Consider the following 18,408-nt stretch of genomic DNA (forward strand, 5'->3'; position numbering starts at 1 on the left):
AGAAGTGAAAACTATTAAGAGCATTAATGGTGCTTTACCAATTCCTGTTTAGTCTTGTTGCTTACTCATACAAAGGAATTTTAAAAAATGGAAAAATTAATACAACATAGCTTGCTCAAGGTGAGTTAGTTTTCAATGTAAGCTTTTAAAACACAACAAAAAGCCATTTTTGTTTTAATTAAGCTGCAGCAATGTCAATGTCCTTGACTGACCCCCAGCACATCCCTGTCTTCTTGCCCCTGGTTTCCATGCTTCAGAGAAGAAAAAGGGGTGTGTTGCTGTGTTGGGGAGAAGCAGGGCAACTGCTCCTCTGCTAAAAACTGCATGGATACAAGGGGGGGCTGAGAGAGAGGGAGAGGAGGTGGGCCGTCTCTGGTTTTGTAGCGCAGCACAATCAGTGTGTCAGAGACAGGCCCATCGTGAAATTAGCCAGTCACTGTGTCAGAAAGCAGTGCACGCCTGAGCTGAATGTGATGTGTGGTGCTTGTATGTTTACGTGTAAGAATGTCGTGTATGCACTGCTGCTGGTTTCATCCTGCTTGACCAAAGAGCCAAACCCCACCCTATTAAATTCAACCACGCAACACTCCAGCATAAAGAGGAAATTACAATGTTTCACTGTTTTTTTTTAATGGCCGTTATGAGATAAATCATAATTTTCCAAATATTTCTTCATATTTTACTGAATTTTAATTAAATATTATTAAAATAATGAACATGTAAGGTGTTCTGAAAATGTCAAGTTCAAAATATCTCCAGTCATTACAGATTCTCTGAATTAGTACACATTTAGAAGCGTAGCTGATAAAGTTGTATAAAACCTTTAGGAGCACAATAACACATAAAAAACTTTTCACGAATTATATTATTTGTGTAAATCTATTTACTGATGACAATTTCTCATTGTAATTATTTTTCTCAACAAAATTGCCTGTGTAGCAATTGTGTGCTAAAATCAAAGGTATTAGTGATCCAGCAAAATATTAGTGACTTTTTTTTCCCTATGTTTGTTGCTACTTTTTATTTGTCTGCTTGTGGCAGTTCTCCAAGCCTGTCAGGTCACACTTTTTCTGTCAGATTTAGTTCTAGACTCTCATTTTACCATTTGTAACATTTCATTTCTTTTGGTGAATAAAATGTTAAATAGATTGTTGTGTATGATTTACCTTGCTGTGAAGCTGAAAAATAATCGCCCTTTAAAGCTGAGACCTTAAAAACAGATCTGTGTTTGGACCCTGATTTCCTGATTTCACCCATCTTTACAGAAACACTCGTTCCATTTAAAAAAATTAATCCTTGCCCATGATTCTGCTTCCACCTTATTTCACTTTGGGTACAGTGTTCTTTTGCCGATGTGTTGGATTTGTGATAAACGTATCTTTTGGGAGTTGAGTCCCAAAGTTCAAGTTGGATTTATCAGACCATAGCAGTTTCTTTAAGCCAAAACCGGATGTGTTATTTAGTGATTTAGTAACACATCCAGCAGCTCCGGTGCCAACCAGAAGTTTCTGCAGCTTCTTCAGAGATTATTTCAGTGTTTTAGCAGTGTCTGATCAGTTTCTATCTCCTATTTTTATTGATTTTTAAAGAAATTTCTTATCAGCTTTACCTTTATTGTTAACTTGATAAACTTTTTTTCCCCTTAGTAGCCTTTGTGAGAACTATGGCTTTAGCTAAATTATAAAAATTAGCAAAAATCAACAAACCCTTTTATCTCAGCTGAACTTCCTTTCAGGTTAATCAGATTGAATATAATTAATAAGTAGTGTGAACTCACGTAATATATTTTTACATGAATACTTGATGAATGTCATATGTGGAAAAGTTAATTTTTCACACAAAAAACTTGTGTAGATTTTCACAATAACTATAAGCAACATATCAGATCTACTTTGGACTCCCAAAACTTTGAATATTCAGATCAAGTGAATCTACTTTTTTCCCCCGCCCCTTTCATTCATGATACCCCTGGATGCACTTGAGACACCCCCCATGCCAGACTCTTCTTCTATTTCTAGGAGGTTGTTACTAATTAGGATTTCCTAACCTAAATTTGCACACAAATACACGGCAGTAATGTTTGGGCTCAGCAGTAGCAGCTGGTTGGAGGATCAGCCAGCCCCCTACTACTTTCAGTCAGATTAGAGTCAGTAGTCTCACACCATACATCCTCCTTCCTTCAACCCCCCACCCTTCAAGCTCACATGCACTTCAAAATGTACAGTCTCTAAATCTGCACCCCACTGAGTCACATCTGTTTAGTGAGAGCTGCCTTTCAAAACACGTCAAGTCTGACTCGTATCACGGCATCATAATGAACAAAGCCAAACAGCAAATATGGAAAGAAAATGTAACTTTTTTCTGTCATAGAAAACACAGGGAAAAAAATCCAGAATGCATCTTCACTTTCAAAAATGTGTAGTTTATTAAAAGATTTCTGTCTTGTGTCATTGCTGGAAAACAAAGTAGTCAGGAGGATAATATCAGAAAAAAGATGAAAGTGAAAGAAAGAAATAGCTTCGTTTGAGAGGAAGATACTAACAGGATTGAGGGGGATGTAGCAGAGATGGCAAGGGCAGAGCAGTGCAGCCGAATGGGGGAAGGGACGCGTTTACAGTCAGCGTATAATGAGAGAAAGGCAGCTAAAATAAACAAAACATTGTTATTCCTGACTAATCAGCAGTGGATGCAACAGTAAAAATAAACCCCCCAAAACATACATCCGAGAAAGCCAAAAAAAAAAAGCAGGTTAACAAATAAGTGCAATTGGTTTCTCTATCATACTTCAACAGTAAACAAGAGTGAGGTGGAAGACAACCCCCCCGCCCTTAGGCTCTGATCCAGAGTCTGGATCTGTGACGGAGGGTTTGTGTGCTCGTTGCTCCAAAAACATGGGCAGTAACATGATGTCTGCCAGGGGGGCTCTGTGTTTACATGTGGGTGTTTTAAGAGGTGTCACCTCCCTCGGTACAAAATTAGTGAATTACAAAAAAAAAATTACAAATAATTTCAATATTTATATGCTTCTTTTTTTTAATACAAGTTGATTCGATCACAATGATAAAGATAGCTTAATATTTATATGAATGTTAGCTTATTTTTTAATTTAAAAATAAATAAGGGGGTCCTATGAAGCATGTAGTACAAATAAAGATTTTCTAGCTAATTTATATATATATTTTTTTTTCTTTTAAGAGCACCAGCAGTTCAATTAGCTCCATCGCTGATTAGAGCCCAAAAAGAGCGTTAAATAAAGATTATGCTCAATCATACACAACAAAATTTATAGCCACTGCTGACAGTGTGCATATTCGGTCTGTGGAAGCCTTAAAACCAGATTTCTTCAACCACAAATTAGTAATAAAATACAACAACAAAAAGAAGTGGCTATCTGATTTCAAGATACAATACAAACTAAAAAAGGGAAATACAAGTCTTTTTTTTTTGTGGAACCCTTGCCAGAAACATTTTTTTATTTTTATATATATATATATATATAAAAAAAAAACAATGGCAATTTTTTTTTTTCCCCAAACATCAATATGTGATAGCAAGGATCTTTGTGACACCATTGCCCATAAATGGCAGGGATGAGCGTTTTTAACATAAAATTAAATATTACATAATTTCTTAAAAATCCTCATCCAAATAAATAAAAAAGTGTTAATTTTCTATGTTTTTGTTCATTGCCATTTGTGAAAAATTTTGTTAGCCTACGGCTAAGACAGCGCCTCCTACAGTCACGGTGATGGATAGTCACAGAATTACGTACCTTACTAGAAATATTTTTGTGTTTGAAGATAAAAGAAATCAAGTAAACCCTTGTTTTTGTTTTTACATTACTGGTTTCTCACCAAATTACCTGAACACATACACACACCATATCAGCTTGAGATGTGGGAAGTGAGGACAAACAGATATCAGGATATCGGATCTGGACGCTGTTGGTTTAGTTGTCTACTATGTTGTTGGTTTTGATGCATTTTTAAAAAGTACAGACTACATGTTGGCTTTCCTTGATTGAATGTGTTATTGGTTTTGTGAAATGCAAACAATCAAAATGCACTGAAAGCACCAAGATCTTTTTCAAACACATTGGCAAAAAGGCACAGTAGTCCATTAGTCCAGTCGAAATATTTTATCTGCCTCCTTTTTTCTCCTCATGATAGTAGTAAAAAACACATGAAATGTCAAAAGTATCGAAAACCCTCGAAAAGGAAACTGGGCCAAACTATGCGAATGCACAGCAGGCGGTAATCAGCTGCCCAATAAATAAATATAAACAATAATAAATAGCTGCAGTGTCTGATTGAAATGTGAATAAATTAACAGTGGAACTAGAGTCTTATGTCTGAGTGGTTGCTGTCTTTTCTGTTTGCTTCTCTCAGGCTGGTCATTAAAAAGAAAAAAAGAAAAAAGTCTTTCTTGACCCTGATCGCCGGTCGGTTTGCAGACAGACACTGGGCAGCAGCGCCTGATTCACAGCGAGACGGGTCGTTGCTACGGCGTCGCTCCTCTGGATGTGAAGAGTTCAAACATTTTGGAATACATTCGTGGGATGTTAGATGTTTGTTTTCCACCATCTTCACGGACTCCAACACACCACATATACAGCATATTAATTAGTCAGTGCTGTATTTTTCACCTTAAAAGCCACAGGATTTGGCTTTACTCACTTCACACTTATTTTTCTCCTATCCTATCTACAGTTAGTTGTAAAATCAAACAGGACTTCCTGTCATAAAACAAATATTAGCTCACTCTGTTAAATGCTCTGATTGGAATCATAGCATTCTAGGGTTTTATTTGAAATACTGACATCAGACTCCAAAGTTTGTAAAGTTTCAAGTTTAAGATAAAGTTGTGCGAAAACAGCTATCTCTGAATATATTGTTTGCTTTCATGCTATGAAGTTATTCTCTTAATTGCTCCTGAAACTTGTTCCAATCTCCATCGACCATCTTTGCACCTGTATTCCTGATCTTTAGGTGTATTCTAGTTTTTTAATTATAACCTCTTTTAGTGCATGTTTGGACTAATATAAAATTAAGAATATTACTTTATCAATAGTTTTTTTTAATATATATCTGAAACACATTATATTCCATATTGTGTATTTAAAAAATAAAAAGTTCAAAGGGATAGTTTGGATATTTTTAAGTGAGCTTCTGTTAACGGTTATCTTACCATTGGTGGATAACTCTCATTAAATCTTGATCTAGTATAAATTTGGGATAGTTGGGCCTGGACTTCTACAGTTGTAAAACAAGTCCAGCCTCAAAAGCACCACAGCGGGGTATCTACACGCTATTTTGTGAGCCTTTAGTCATTTGGATTTGTTGGTTATTCACACAAAATCCAATGATTACTCATAGAGGCGATGGAGGTGGGAGGCGCTCCGCCGCCAGTGATCTTCCTGTGTGAAACTTCCTGTGGGAATTGAACAAAGGAAGCGTTTTTCCTACTAAAATAGGCATAAAAGTATACTGCCATTCACTTAAACCTTTTCCATACCACATAGTTACTCCAACCAGGAACACTTTACACCAGAGGTGTTTAACTCATTTTGATTTTGGGCCACATCAAAATTCTGAATGCTCTTAAAGGGCCAGTAGTGCCAGAATGTATTGATAAAACCAATTAAACTGTTAAAATATCAATAAATAGTTGTTTGTTTCAGCATTCAGTAAGTGTTTCTTAAAATTACATAATGTTGAGCATCTTTCCACAGTGGTCAGTCCATCCAGCATTTCATGAATGTCTGTGTTTCTTTTGCAATCAAAATCATTTTGTGGCACTAATTTAGAAATATTTGCAAGGAATTTTTATGATTTTTGTGCTAATGTATGATGTTAAATGACTTTATTAATCGCCGTATTGACCATAACTTGACATCAAGGAAGGTTAAACCCGATGTTTTAGGCCAATTTTGAGAAGAGAAAAAAAAAAAAAGTGGTAAAAATCAGAATAAAATGTGGGAATCGGCAGACTTTGTGTCAATTTTAAGTGAGTTTTGCAAATTTGTTGAAAAACTGGAGGGACTTATTGATGTAAATTGGAGTCTAGAGGGCCACGTAAAAAGCTACGGTTGGCCTTATTTGGCCCCTGGGCCTTGCGTTTGACACGTACTTCACATGTTCTGTTGTCAGTATGCGTTTCACAGAGGAAGACCATGTCTAACGCTGCCTCCAATACCAATTGTTATGTAAATTATCACAATTTTCTGTGTAAATAACCACAAAACAGTTTAAATAATAGGTAGTGTTTCAATAAACCACTATGACATCAGCATGAGTCTGCTTTTAGACCAACTACTTAGATTTATATTAAACAAAACCCAGATAAGACATTTAGTGCTTGTAATGCTTGATCAGAACTTCACTTCAAAAATTTCCCCATCCCTTCAAATTTACCCATAGCAATTTATCGTTTATATCCACCTCCACTAACTGCTATTCTCTTCCTTTTGAAATGCATTCATAAACAACGCTTTCATCCCTTTCTTTGTGTTGCAGCAGCTTTATGCCTCAGGTGGTTTAAGGAGAGCAAGGCTGCTGGCTTTTTGCTCTCTCTGTGTGTCAGGTCTCCACGGTGGAGGGGCATACCCGAGCCAGAGGCTTCAGCGAGACAAATGCAGGCTGGTTTTGACCTTGACATGTCCCAGTGCTCTCTGTCTCACCTTGCAGTCCAGCAGCAATGGGCTGGCTTTGGCACTGTGTTGGTTTCTTCTGATTTTTGGGGTTTTTAGAGGGCGTGGTGGATGAGATGAAGCAGTCTTGCATAGCTGGACTGCCCCTGCTCGCTGCTGTGAGAACGATTTTGCCGACACTTTCCGTTTTTATGGCCTCATGCGAGATGCACGTTTTTCGGGGGGACGGGATGGGAGCGACGTGCACCCACGTCAGCCTCGGCTCGGAGCTCTGGGTCGCCTTGTACTTTGAGCGCTGGTCCAGCTCCTCGCCCTCGCTGTCATTTCCCTTTGTGTCGCTGTTTAGCTGGCTGCTGCAGACCACATCTGGCAAACTCGGGTTTGTGTCAGAAGCCAGCAGTGGAGAAGCAGCAGACTGATCCCTTTCATCTTGAGTGTGCTTCTTCCTCCTCTCCTCTCCACCGGTACGACGGCACTTGATAGGTACAGGGGAGGGCGTGGGGGAGTCAGTGTCTGTCCAGCTGAGTCTGCGCTTCTGGAAAATGAACAGGAGAGCAAGCAAATGAATATTAACTCTCAGCGGCGTGGCCGCTGGAGGGGGAGGGGCTTATTTGCGCAAGCAGACTGACGAAATGCACGCATTTTCACCTTGACGGGGATATGCAGCTGGTCCCGATGTTTGTGTGGCGGAGTGGAGCTGGAAGTGTCCTGGAGGGAGTGAGTGGGGGAAGTGGAGAAACTGGAGGACGAAGACACAGGCTGAGCAGAGATATGGGGAAACCAGAGCTTTAGCATCACCTCCACCTGGAGCAAAGTGTTCAGGTGCTTCTCCCTAAAATACAAAGAAAAAAAAAAAAGTCAGAAAACGTTGGGAAAATCATCACCAAGCGTTTAGTGTTGCCCGGTACTCCTGATGGATGCTGTGAATCTACTCATTGGAGCGCTCAGTTAAACATGCAGCAGGCACAGAGAGTTGAAACTGAAAAACACCTCCAAAAGCTTTTGAACAGTTTAATAATCCTGACATTTATGGAAGTAGATGTCAGATAAAGGCCCCTGCACAGAAAAAATATTAATGTCCCTTAAATTGTACATATTTTATCACATTACAACTAAAAACGTCAATGTTTTTTCCACAGAGATTTTATGACATGCACCAACACAAAGTAGTGCATAACTGTAAATTTCCAGGAAAGGGATACATGGTTTACTGAATTTTGCTACAAATAAAAATCTGGCATGTATCTGTATTCAGCGTCTCTGAATGACTCACAGTTTGCTCAGATAGATACTAAAAGTTTTGCCAGTTCTGCTTTGCAAAACAGCTCCAGACCAGTCAGATGGGAAGGAACACGTCTTTGACAGCAATTATCAAGTATTGCCACAGATTGTAAACTCTATTTATGTCTGACTAGGCCATTCTAACATCCGATTAATCGGTTTGTTAATCGATTTAGATTAACAAACCGATTAATCTAAACCGCTCCATTGTGATTCTGGCTGTATAATGCCCCAATAGAAAGTTCAGTTCTCATCTCATCTGACCAAATTATCTTTTTTAACAAGTTTGCTATGTCCCCTACACCAGTGGTCCCCAACCCTGGTCCTCAGGGCCCACTGTCCTGCATATTTTAGGTGTAATCCTGCTGTTGCACACCTGGGTTAAATGAACAGGTGATTAACTGGCTTCTGCAGCAATTGAAAGAATGCAAAGGAGGTGATGCAATTATATGCATCAGCTGTGATGAGTCCACACTCATTAAAAACATGCAGGACAGCAGTCCCTGAGGACCAGGGTTGGGGACCACTGCCCTACACGATGTGTGGCAAAGTGAAAACAGGAATGGTTTTCTTTGGGCCATTTTCCATGAAGCCCACGTTTATTCAAGCCAAAACTAATAATTTTTCTGCCAGTAGATTTTTCCACCTGAGCAGTTGATCCCTGCTGCTCCTGCAACTTTATTTGCTCCTTTTTCATTATTATTATATCCAACAAACCTCTGAGGCCTTCATAGAACAGCAAGATTTACACTGAGATTGTATTACACATAGATTGACTATTTATTTACAAGACTATTTATGAAGACAATTTGATGCTCTGGATTTACTTCAGGGGCAAATATAAATAAAAACTTAGTATAATTGTCCTTCCACTTTATAGAGTAACGACTCAATTCATGCTAATCTATCTCAAAGTTCTTATAAATACATCGAACTTTGTGGTTTTAAGGTGACAAAATGTGAATATTTTTGCAAAGCACTCTATAAATAGCGTGTGTGAACATGAAGACAATGTGGATGACTTCTTACCCACAGTCTGGTCTCTGCAAAACCCCGACAATCCTCTGGATGCGATCCATGGCGACGCTCTGCTGGAAACTGCTTAAACCTGTCAATCAAATACATAATCCACCTGTCATGATTTACAGTGAGCGGACACATGAGAACACATACAGCCTCCACCTCAGGCACCACTTTCACTCAAACCCCACAGAGGTCATATGTAAGGAGCGAGGCTGTAGTGTCGTGCTAGTTGCACATTGTGCCTTATCAATGCACACTTGAGTCCAGAGGAAAACTCCTCAGTCCGGTAGAGAAGTCCTTACAGTCTGTATGTACCTACACCACGCTTGCAGGAGGCAGAGATTTAGGAATGCTTACCGTGGTCGAATCGGCCACTCTTCAGCCCATTCAGCAACTCGAGAAGCGGCCTGACAAAACCCTGCAGCTCAGCACACTGGCAGAAAATAAGACAGAGCAGATAGATTAGTTTCAGAAGAGGCCCCCCTCTGTACAAACACTGCCATGTCATGCCTCTCCTCTCCTCCTTTACCTTCTGAGCAAACAGCAGATCTCCGTCTGATTTGGGTCTCTGGCTCGCAGCATCTGCATTGAGCATGCTGAAGTTTGCCCCCTTGCCGTCATTCTGCGACCTGTATGCCTCTTCCTCGCCCGAGAAGCCGCTGTACGCCCATTGTGACCTGGGGCTCCTCGAGCCCCGCTCCTTTTTGGATGCCACTTCGCCGATGGTGACAGAGGAAGAGCTGTCCGTCAAAAAGACGTCAGTGTCGTCCTCCATCTGTTCCGAGTCGCTGAGCACGAGGCTGTCGCTGGAACTCAGGGAATCGAAGGAGGGCTGGGTGGAAGTGCTTCCTTGAGACTGCATCACTTTGGGGAAACAGTAGTAAAGGATTTGGATTACTACAAGTCAGATTTAGCTTTTAGGAGAAACAAAACAAACAACATGCTTAGTGGAATGCAGAGTAAATTCATAGAACAAACATGTTTTCTGTTTTGGCGGTACTCCATTTTCCACATCTCTCTTCCTAAATATACAACTCCCACAACTCAAAATGGTGGGTATACCAGTGTCCTAGTTTAACATGGTGCAGAGTGGGGCTGGGGGTATATGCAGGAGGCACACAATGGTGGTACATGTCTGGCTCCCATTGAGGAGACTGGAGGAGAGTAGGAAATGTGAGGGGGGGATGGGAGCTCGTGTAGTGGTGAAATCAGAATAGGCACACTCCCACTCCACCACAGCCTCCGGTTGCTCTCCGAAGCCCCTCCTCTCTTCAGTCTCGTGCTTTCTCTACTCCACACACACCCACCCCCCTCCCAAGCAGGATTAGAGACACACAAACCACCTTCTTTCCTCTCTGGCTGCGTTACTGCATGCCGTGCAGCTCTCATCCCATCCTATTCGTTATGCACACAGCCTCTATATTTCCGCTCACATTTTTCATTCTCTCTGGCCATTGACGCGCCCTTCTCCCACAGTCTGAGCAATCTGCAAGCGTCCTCTGGTCTCTGATCCCACCAGCATATGTGGGGAAATAGGAATGTACTAGGTAGATAAACACCCCAGCTCTTATCAGAGAGACTGATAGATTTTTGCACCCAGAAGGGCTAAGAGAGAAATGAAACACTCACAGTTTTGTCTATTTGAGATACAATATGAATTTTCAACCAACTGGGTATTTTTAGATCAATATTACATGTTTTGCCAAAAAAAAAAAAATAAAAATAAAAAGAATTATCCAAATAATGCATCACTTGACTATGACAGCGTTAGTCCAAGGCAAAGTAAGCTGCTACTTAGGGCCCCTTGGGGCCAAGAGGGGTCCTCACGACCAGCTTACATTCCACATAGAATATCAATCCCAAAACTTTACATTCCTACTCAGAATAACTTTTAAATTCGCTCTTGATTCATGAATAAGAAATTGAAAAGACAATTTTAAATATGTAAATAATTTGGGATGAAAGTTGTGTAAACCTACAGATTAATTAACAATCATAGTAATTTTTAGTAAATTGAAACAAAACTCCACAAAATGTTAACATTTAATAATGTTAGGATTTAAAAGAACTGACAAAGCAATAAAAGTACAGCAGATTAAGTAGTTATATTAATCGTAATAATAAGGGAGTAAATATTCAGTTCGGTAGCAATGTTAACAGACATATTAGTTTATGAACAGCACAATAAAATGCTAAAAATATTAAACAATTTGCTATTTATGATTTACAAGTCGGGGCTGCACAGTGGCGCAGTTGGTAGCACTGTTGCCTTGCAGCAAGAAGGTCCTGGGTTCGATTCCCGGCCGGGGTCTTTCTGCATGGAGTTTGCATGTTCTCCCTGTGCATGCGTGGGTTCTCTCCGGGTACTCCGGCTTCCTCCCACAGTCCAAAAACATGACTGTTAGGTTAATTGGTCTCTCTAAATTCTCCCTAGGGGTGAGTGTATGTGTGAATGGTTGTTTGTTCTGTATGTCTTTGTGTTGCCCTGCGACAGACTGGCGACCTGTCCAGGGTGTACCCCGCCTCTCGCCTGCAACGTAGCTGGAGATGGGCACCAGCAACCCTCCCGACCCCATTAGGGACAAAGGGAGAACAGAAAATGGATGGATGGATGGATTTACAAGTCCTGATATAAGCGTAAGCCAACACTGGAGAATTATTCCTAGCTTCATAGCTAGTTTAGCAGTCATGAATTTAAAATTACTGCAGCTTCTTAATTTCTCTTGCTTCGGTTATATTTTATGCACAGTAAAACTGCGATCTGTAGTCACTAATTTATCTCAGTGATTAATTTAAGTGGAATTAGGATTCTGCTAAGGGTTCCAGAAAGAATTGGTTCTGTAGCGAAGCTTGGATGGATGGAGATGGGCTGGGATGGTGCACGCGGGCTCAGGTACAGAGACAGGTGATGGCTGCCCGTCTGTATGTGTGCCCACTACAACATACTAACACACACTGGACATTTTAATACAAAGTTGTCAAAAAAAAAAAGCTTCTATTGCTTTCAAAAATAATACAAGACTAGCGAGAAAGAGTCGCGTCGGGGATGGAAAAAGTAATTGTTTTAACAGCACAAACAGGATAAAGCTGGGCAGGAAATTCCGTTAGGCTAGTCTGCCAACTTCAGGAAACGCCAACAACAGATGATGAAAAGCGTTTTAATACTCACCGCCAGGAAAATGAGATAATAATGAGAGCCTCGGTGAACAACACATAAAATATCGCCTCTGGTTTGGGTTCGGTAGATCCGTCAGTACACGGTTAGTGGCTGGAACAGCATCAGCGAGTCCATCCTTTGCACACACACACACGAGCGCGCACACCACCCGGTCTGCTCATCGATCTCTGTCTCTCTCAACTAGCTGCTGCTTCTCTTGGCAGTTTACGAGCGTCAACGTGTGCGTAGGTCCACGTGCCTACGCTAGTCGCTCTTCCTATTGGCTCACGTCCCGATTGGAGGCCCGCGTCATTGGCTGAGCCGCTCAGCCAGTGAAAGGATTACCGAGCGTTGATTGGACGGAGGTTCTGACCCTTATGACGGACACGCCCCACTCATGTGTCTCCGGTGTGTTTGGTGTCTGAGCGCTGCTGTTGTTGCTCTACTACAGCAAACGGTTGTAAACGCGCAGCGCCGGAGCAAGAGGAGCGCAATGTGGCCTAAAAGGACTCCGCCCATTACAGCAAAAACACAGAAACTCATAGAAAAAAAACAAAAACCAAAAAAAAACAAAAAACAAGAGGACTTATGCAACTAGGCTCGTAAATCGTCGGTGTAATTTGCAAATATATTAACAGGTTTTTTTCTTCTCCAGTCTGTTGGATCTAATTTAAGACGCATTTCACTGAGGAAAAAAGAAAACAAGGAACCCACGCTGTCTGGAAACATGGAATTTGATTAAGGATATTTCACGTCTGTGTATGGAAAAGAAAAAAAAATATTTGTATTTCAAAACTCCCAAATTGTAAAGATTCAATTCAGTCTTCCATCCATCCAGTCACCCATCCGTTCATGCTATAAAAATACAGTGATCTATTTATATTTTTAACCAGTAGCCAAAAGAGGACTGAAAATGATAGAAATTTAAACAATTTTGACATTAAAAATGTACAAACATCCACATTCATTAATTTAACAACAGCTCCATGTAAATAACGTCTGAAGCTGGTACAGGCTTCTTTTACAGATTGAGCCTCGTGTCAAGACTTAAACATAGTAATTATAGTCATGTGGCAAGAAGAAGAGATCACAGCCCGTCTCTAGGCAACTTCAATAACACCCATGTTTGATTTCAGGCAGGATTCAATTTGCACCGTCTGTGTGTGCACACTCAAAACCCCACTCTCTGACAAGTCTTCAAATATTCTTCAAGAGCATTGTAAACAATTATAAACTGTTCATTTCATTCTGATGGGTTTTACACTTATTATCTTAAATTTTTCTGAAAACAGGCCAGAATGTTGCATTTACAGCCTTTTCTGATCTCTGACAACAGTAATTAGAAATAATCTCCAAACGACTTATTATGAAAACCGTTTTACACAAGTAGTTTTCCTAACGCTTTATATATTTTTTATTTATTTAATGCCTCATACTATCTTTTAACATTTTTGAACCTGAATCTTTAATTCTGTGTTGTTGCTGTTGGTGTATATAGGATCACACATGTAGTCACTCTTCAAGGTTATCCATGAGCAGCCATAGTTTGTCCTCCCCCTTTGCTTTTAGCTCACAACAGGGTGAACTCTGTGACCACCTCTACAGGCTTTGCACTTGCTTGCATAGCCTGTTTACACGCACATATACCAACACACGTCCTCTCCTCTGATTATCTAATGCATTTGTCGTTTCTCACTTCATAATGCTTAAATGATGCATCAGTAGTTTGGCATGCTTTTATCAGGATTTTCCTACGTGCTGCTCCTCATGTTGCAGTCAGAGGATGAGGAGTCCGCCCCTCCCCCTCTATACATACAACTTACACATGAACTCACCGACCGCCCCCTCCCACCCTCCTCTCTCTAGCCATATACATTGCATACATAGCAGGGCGTAGCCTTGTTTGTTTTGCTATGCATTTCGCTTATCCCAACTATATGCACTGCCCAGACTGCTTTCTGTGATCAGGAAAGCAAAACACAGGTTAACCTTTGACTGCAGAAGCCAAAAGAAAGGCATCTTAGTTGAATGTATGGAAGAGGCAGCGGGTTCAGAGAGCTTACCATCCCCCTCCCGCTGTCAGAATTCCCCTGCAATACATGAACCGCCTGAACCTACTTTGAGTTTATGCTTGCTGAAGACCACCCCCATCATTTCAAGCCTTCCACTTCCCTTCCAACTAATTCCCATCCCCCGCCTGCTTCCCCACTTCTCTCTATCATTTGCTCCTTTAAAAAAATAAAAATAAAAATCTCTGATATTGACAATCCAATTGTGTCAAGCCTAAACTTATGGATGAGGCATTTGTCAGCAGGTTGGATGAAAGTAGCGCACATTACTCTACAGTTTACTGGATGTTAATTTTTGAATGAGAACCACCTCAATTTGATGAACAAATTGAAAAACACTTGCTTCAATTAAGTAAATAGTCCAGTCATCTTAGTTCAGTCACGTTTTTTCTCAACTAATGTTGACACTATATCTGTAATAACTTTACCTGGAAGACAGTTACCTAGATGTCTTCTTTCTACTGACAGGAACTAAGAGATCAGGTATCGAAGGAATGTGGAAGGTCAAAAGCACAAGTTTGAGTGTTTGAGAGTAGACAACAACAGCAGAAATCTTATCTCCCTCTGGGAAGACGCAAGCACAACATAATGACTAAACTGTAAACGAGGGCCCCTCTTTACTCTCACTGCTCTTTTTTTCCCCCTGTGAGTCAGAGGCAAACATGTCCCATTTGAAGACAGCGTGGAAAAAACCCACTCACTGCAGCTTTGTTTTCCCCAGTCTGCACCTGCAGACCAGTTTTTACTTTCCTCCTTTAAATCTAAGGAGATTTTGTATAAATATTCAATACTGTCAATATTATTTCTCAGAAATACTATGAAAAAAAAAACGTTCTGGTTGATTTTTAAAAATTAAAGTTTGGTTTTCACAGTTTTGCATCTCCATCTGCAGTTTCTTGCAAAAAATGTTCATGCCTCTTGGAAAATCTACAACCACAAAGTGCATATGGCCACCTTTCCACAATGTGTACAGAGAGGCCGAACACTGCCATTCTTCTGAACATTCCTCTTTGCAAAAAAGCTCCAGCTCAGGCAGACTACATTAACAGAAACTCAACCTTCAAGTTTTTCCACAAATTCTAAACTGGATACAGGTCCAGTCTTTGACTGAACCATTCTAAAACATAGGTTTGCTTTAAACCAGAGGTCTGCAACACCCTTCCTCAAGTGCCACAGTCCTGCAACCTTTAGATGCATCCCTGCTCCAGCGCACCTGAGTCAAAAGGTTGAATTACCTACTTGGCAAAGAAGCAAGTTTTGCAAAAGCTTGGCAATTAACTATTTATTTGATTCAGGTTTATAGATGCAAGGATGCATCCAAAAGGTGCAAACCATTGCTGATCTCAACCATTCCTTTGAGGCTCTGACTGTATGTTTGTTGTTGTCTGTTAGAAGATGAACATGTGCTCCAGTTTAAAGCGTTTTATAGCCTTTTACGGGTTTTGAACTCTACCCACATCTCAATCAACTCTGATGAGTTTCCCTGCTGAAGAAAAGTTCCCCCACAGCTCCATGTTCCCACTATCATGTTTCACGGTGTGTTTCTGGTGTTTTCTGCCACACATAGCATCTTGCACAAAGACCAACAAGTTCAATTTTGTTTCTTTGGATCAGGGCACTTTCTCCCACATGTCTGCTGTGTCCACCCCAATTGATGATATCATGGCATTTGCCTTTCCTTCGGTCCAGGTTCTGTGTTCTGTATTTATGCTAATCTTTTATTTTTAATAAATATTTCACTTTGCTTATTGGTGTTGGTTTAGGTTTAGGTTTTAGTTACAGTTCTGATATTGCCATATGTATTGGGTTTCCCCCTAGACGCTGCACATTAAAAGCCAGTCAGCTTCTGTCTTTGGTGGATCCTCTGCTGTGTGGTCATGATATCTGGTTTTCCTAAGCTTCTATCTCTGTGTTTTTTGTTCTCTGTAATCTCTGGACTTTTCTTTCAATTAAACACTACATCATTTGGCAATTAACCATATTTGGTATTCCCATATTTTGGTTGGCTTATCTTTCTTGCATTTAAGTCCAATATTGGACCAAAACATGTGATATGTTATCTTGAAGCTTTGTTTCAATAATAGCTGTGTAGAATAGTGGAGCACATGAATAATAGGTGCATCTACTGCTAATACCAGTAATGCTAATACTTCTCTGGCTAATGCTCTCCTTGTCGACAGCCATGTAAGCCTGAAATTGTCCCTTAGTCTTGGCAAGTTCTGATGTTGAAGTGAACTTCTTGAGATGTTCAAAGCTTGAGTTATTATCTTATTAACTAACCCTGTTTTATATTTCCCCAGATCTTTATCACTGACCTTTTTACCTTCACAGTAATTCACTTTCAGGAAAAAAAAGGAAAAAACATTTTAGGGCTTGTGCTATTATATTTCATATTGTAGGCCAATATAAAACAAACAAAAACATTTTTTGTGAAGGTGGCGCTACACAGAACCTTTAGCTCATGTAAAATAAGTTTCCTTTCCGAAATATATGAATATAATGAATTCTTTGCTGAAATAAAGCTGACCTCCAAGTCATTCTTTGCCAAAACCACAAACATACATCTGCAGACAAACATGTGTGCAGCAGTGGGAAACGGGGATTTTCACATGACGAGCTCTGCTGCTGAATTTATGAATGGATCCAAAGGACACGCCCCCTGCGGAGACACAACCAACAGCACGCGCACTGGTCTTAACCACGCGCCGTGATGGAACGCTCGGTAACCAATGGGAAGCCGGCGAAGGTTACCGCTGTTGCATAATTTGTCTGAGGCGCATCACGTTTAGGAGGACCTCTACACGGTGACTGTTTTACAGCATTTGTATTTAATCTATGCTCGACTCCACGGAGTGATGTCATTCGCATCAGAACACACTCGGCTGGACGGCACCAAAGCGTCAATAGAAAGTCAACCCAGAGAGCCAGTTAATCTTTTTTCCTCTTTTCTTTGGTGTACAAAGAGGACGAAAAAAACCAACTATTATTTAATTAAATTTAATGGGATACGTCAGTGACAGTTTCGGAGACTCTGATTCGTCCTGCAGGGGAACAACTGGGTTGTTAAATTATTTATGTGAAGCGCTGAATGTCTAGGATTATACATTGGATTACCTCAATATACTATATTATTTGTTTTGGGACATATTTCCCCCATCAATTTCTCTGTCACATGTAAAGGGCTCCTCCTAGTGTTCACATTTAATAAGCATTTTTAAGAAAATTTTGGCATGTTTAAGTAATTTAAAAAAACAGTGTGAATCTAAAGCATGACAGAAACAAAAAAAACATTCTCAAAGCAGCATTATCAACCCCCCCTAAAATAACACCCGGAGTGATGCAACTTTATGTAATTCTGACGAAATTAAAGTTCAATTTCTCTTTGACTATTTTGCTAGCTCTCAATTTGCCACCTTATTATTTTTTTTAAAAAAATTAACATTGGCTACTGCCACCATTTTTTTTTGCAAAGTTTTATAACACAAATTTGAAAAAACAAATCACTTGGATAAATTGTTATGTAATGAAATCCATATCACCAGTTGTTACATGACAATATAACAAAAAATTAAGCTACTAATTTTTATTATGTAAAGAATGATTTATTTTTCAGGAATGATGCCAACAAACAAACTTTATGCAGTGTTGAAAATTGGCCTCATACTGATGAAGGACAGAGCAGCAGCAGGCGGTTGCTGGGGTTTGGATTTCATTAGAGTTCCACCTTGTGGCTTGAATAGTTATCAACTTAGAGTGGATGCAGAGCATCTGTAAATACTAACAGGGCCATTCAAACACATTAATATTATTTAAAATCATATCTTTTTTTGATAATACTCTATTTTGTTTAATAACTCTGCTGTAAACTTTGCCACAACTTTCCCCAACCCTGACCTCTTCATGTTTGTTTGTCTTCATCATGCTGTTGATTCACTAATCAACCTCTCCCTACTCAATAACCAGAAAAAGTCTTTGTTTGCATTACAGCAATAAAACTTTTTTATAATTGATTATCAACTTTTTGCATGCTTCCACTGGTATTTTGATAGTTTGTATTTGATTTTCAAATCTCTATGGTTGAAAGACCTCCTTGCCATCACCCTAATCTCCACATATTCTTCATCAGATTCAAGTCAAGCTCTGGTTTAGACACTCCAAAACATTAACTGGCTAAATTAGAAGGCCATCTTAAACTTAATCTTTGACTTGTGTAAATAATTTCCATCTTA

At 39.9% G+C, this 18,408-nt stretch overlaps 1 protein-coding gene across 1 annotated transcript; it reads right to left on the minus strand.

Moving 5' to 3' along the window:
* Window positions 1-2,401: 2,401 nt before the first annotated feature.
* Window positions 2,402-12,339, minus strand: LOC114142355 (uncharacterized). The gene is made up of 6 exons (XM_028013595.1): window positions 12,123-12,339; window positions 9,483-9,817; window positions 9,311-9,386; window positions 8,960-9,038; window positions 7,298-7,481; window positions 2,402-7,184 (listed from the first exon to the last, which is right to left on the minus strand). The coding sequence occupies exons 1-6, from the start codon at window positions 12,166-12,168 to the stop codon at window positions 6,579-6,581; spliced, it is 1,326 nt and encodes a 441-aa protein (XP_027869396.1). The 5' UTR covers window positions 12,169-12,339; the 3' UTR covers window positions 2,402-6,578.
* Between the last annotated feature and the right edge of the window lie 6,069 nt (window positions 12,340-18,408).

The sequence above is a fragment of the Xiphophorus couchianus genome, chromosome 3 (genome assembly GCF_001444195.1).
Source record: "Xiphophorus couchianus chromosome 3, X_couchianus-1.0, whole genome shotgun sequence".
Taxonomy (NCBI): Eukaryota; Metazoa; Chordata; class Actinopteri; order Cyprinodontiformes; family Poeciliidae; genus Xiphophorus; species Xiphophorus couchianus.

What these genes read in the sequence shown, in the direction of transcription:
- LOC114142355 (XM_028013595.1), bottom strand. Translation starts at nt 12,168, where the DNA reads ATGTGTTGTTCACCGAGGCTCTCATTATTATCTCATTTTCCTGGCG. An exon ending in ATTATCTCATTTTCCTGGCG is followed by an intron (nt 9,818 to 12,122) that starts GTGAGTATTAAA and finishes GTTTCCCCAAAG; the next exon opens with TGATGCAGTCTCAAGGAAGC. An exon ending in TTGCAGAGACCAGACTGTGG is followed by an intron (nt 7,482 to 8,959) that starts GTAAGAAGTCAT and finishes TTTGTATTTTAG; the next exon opens with GGAGAAGCACCTGAACACTT.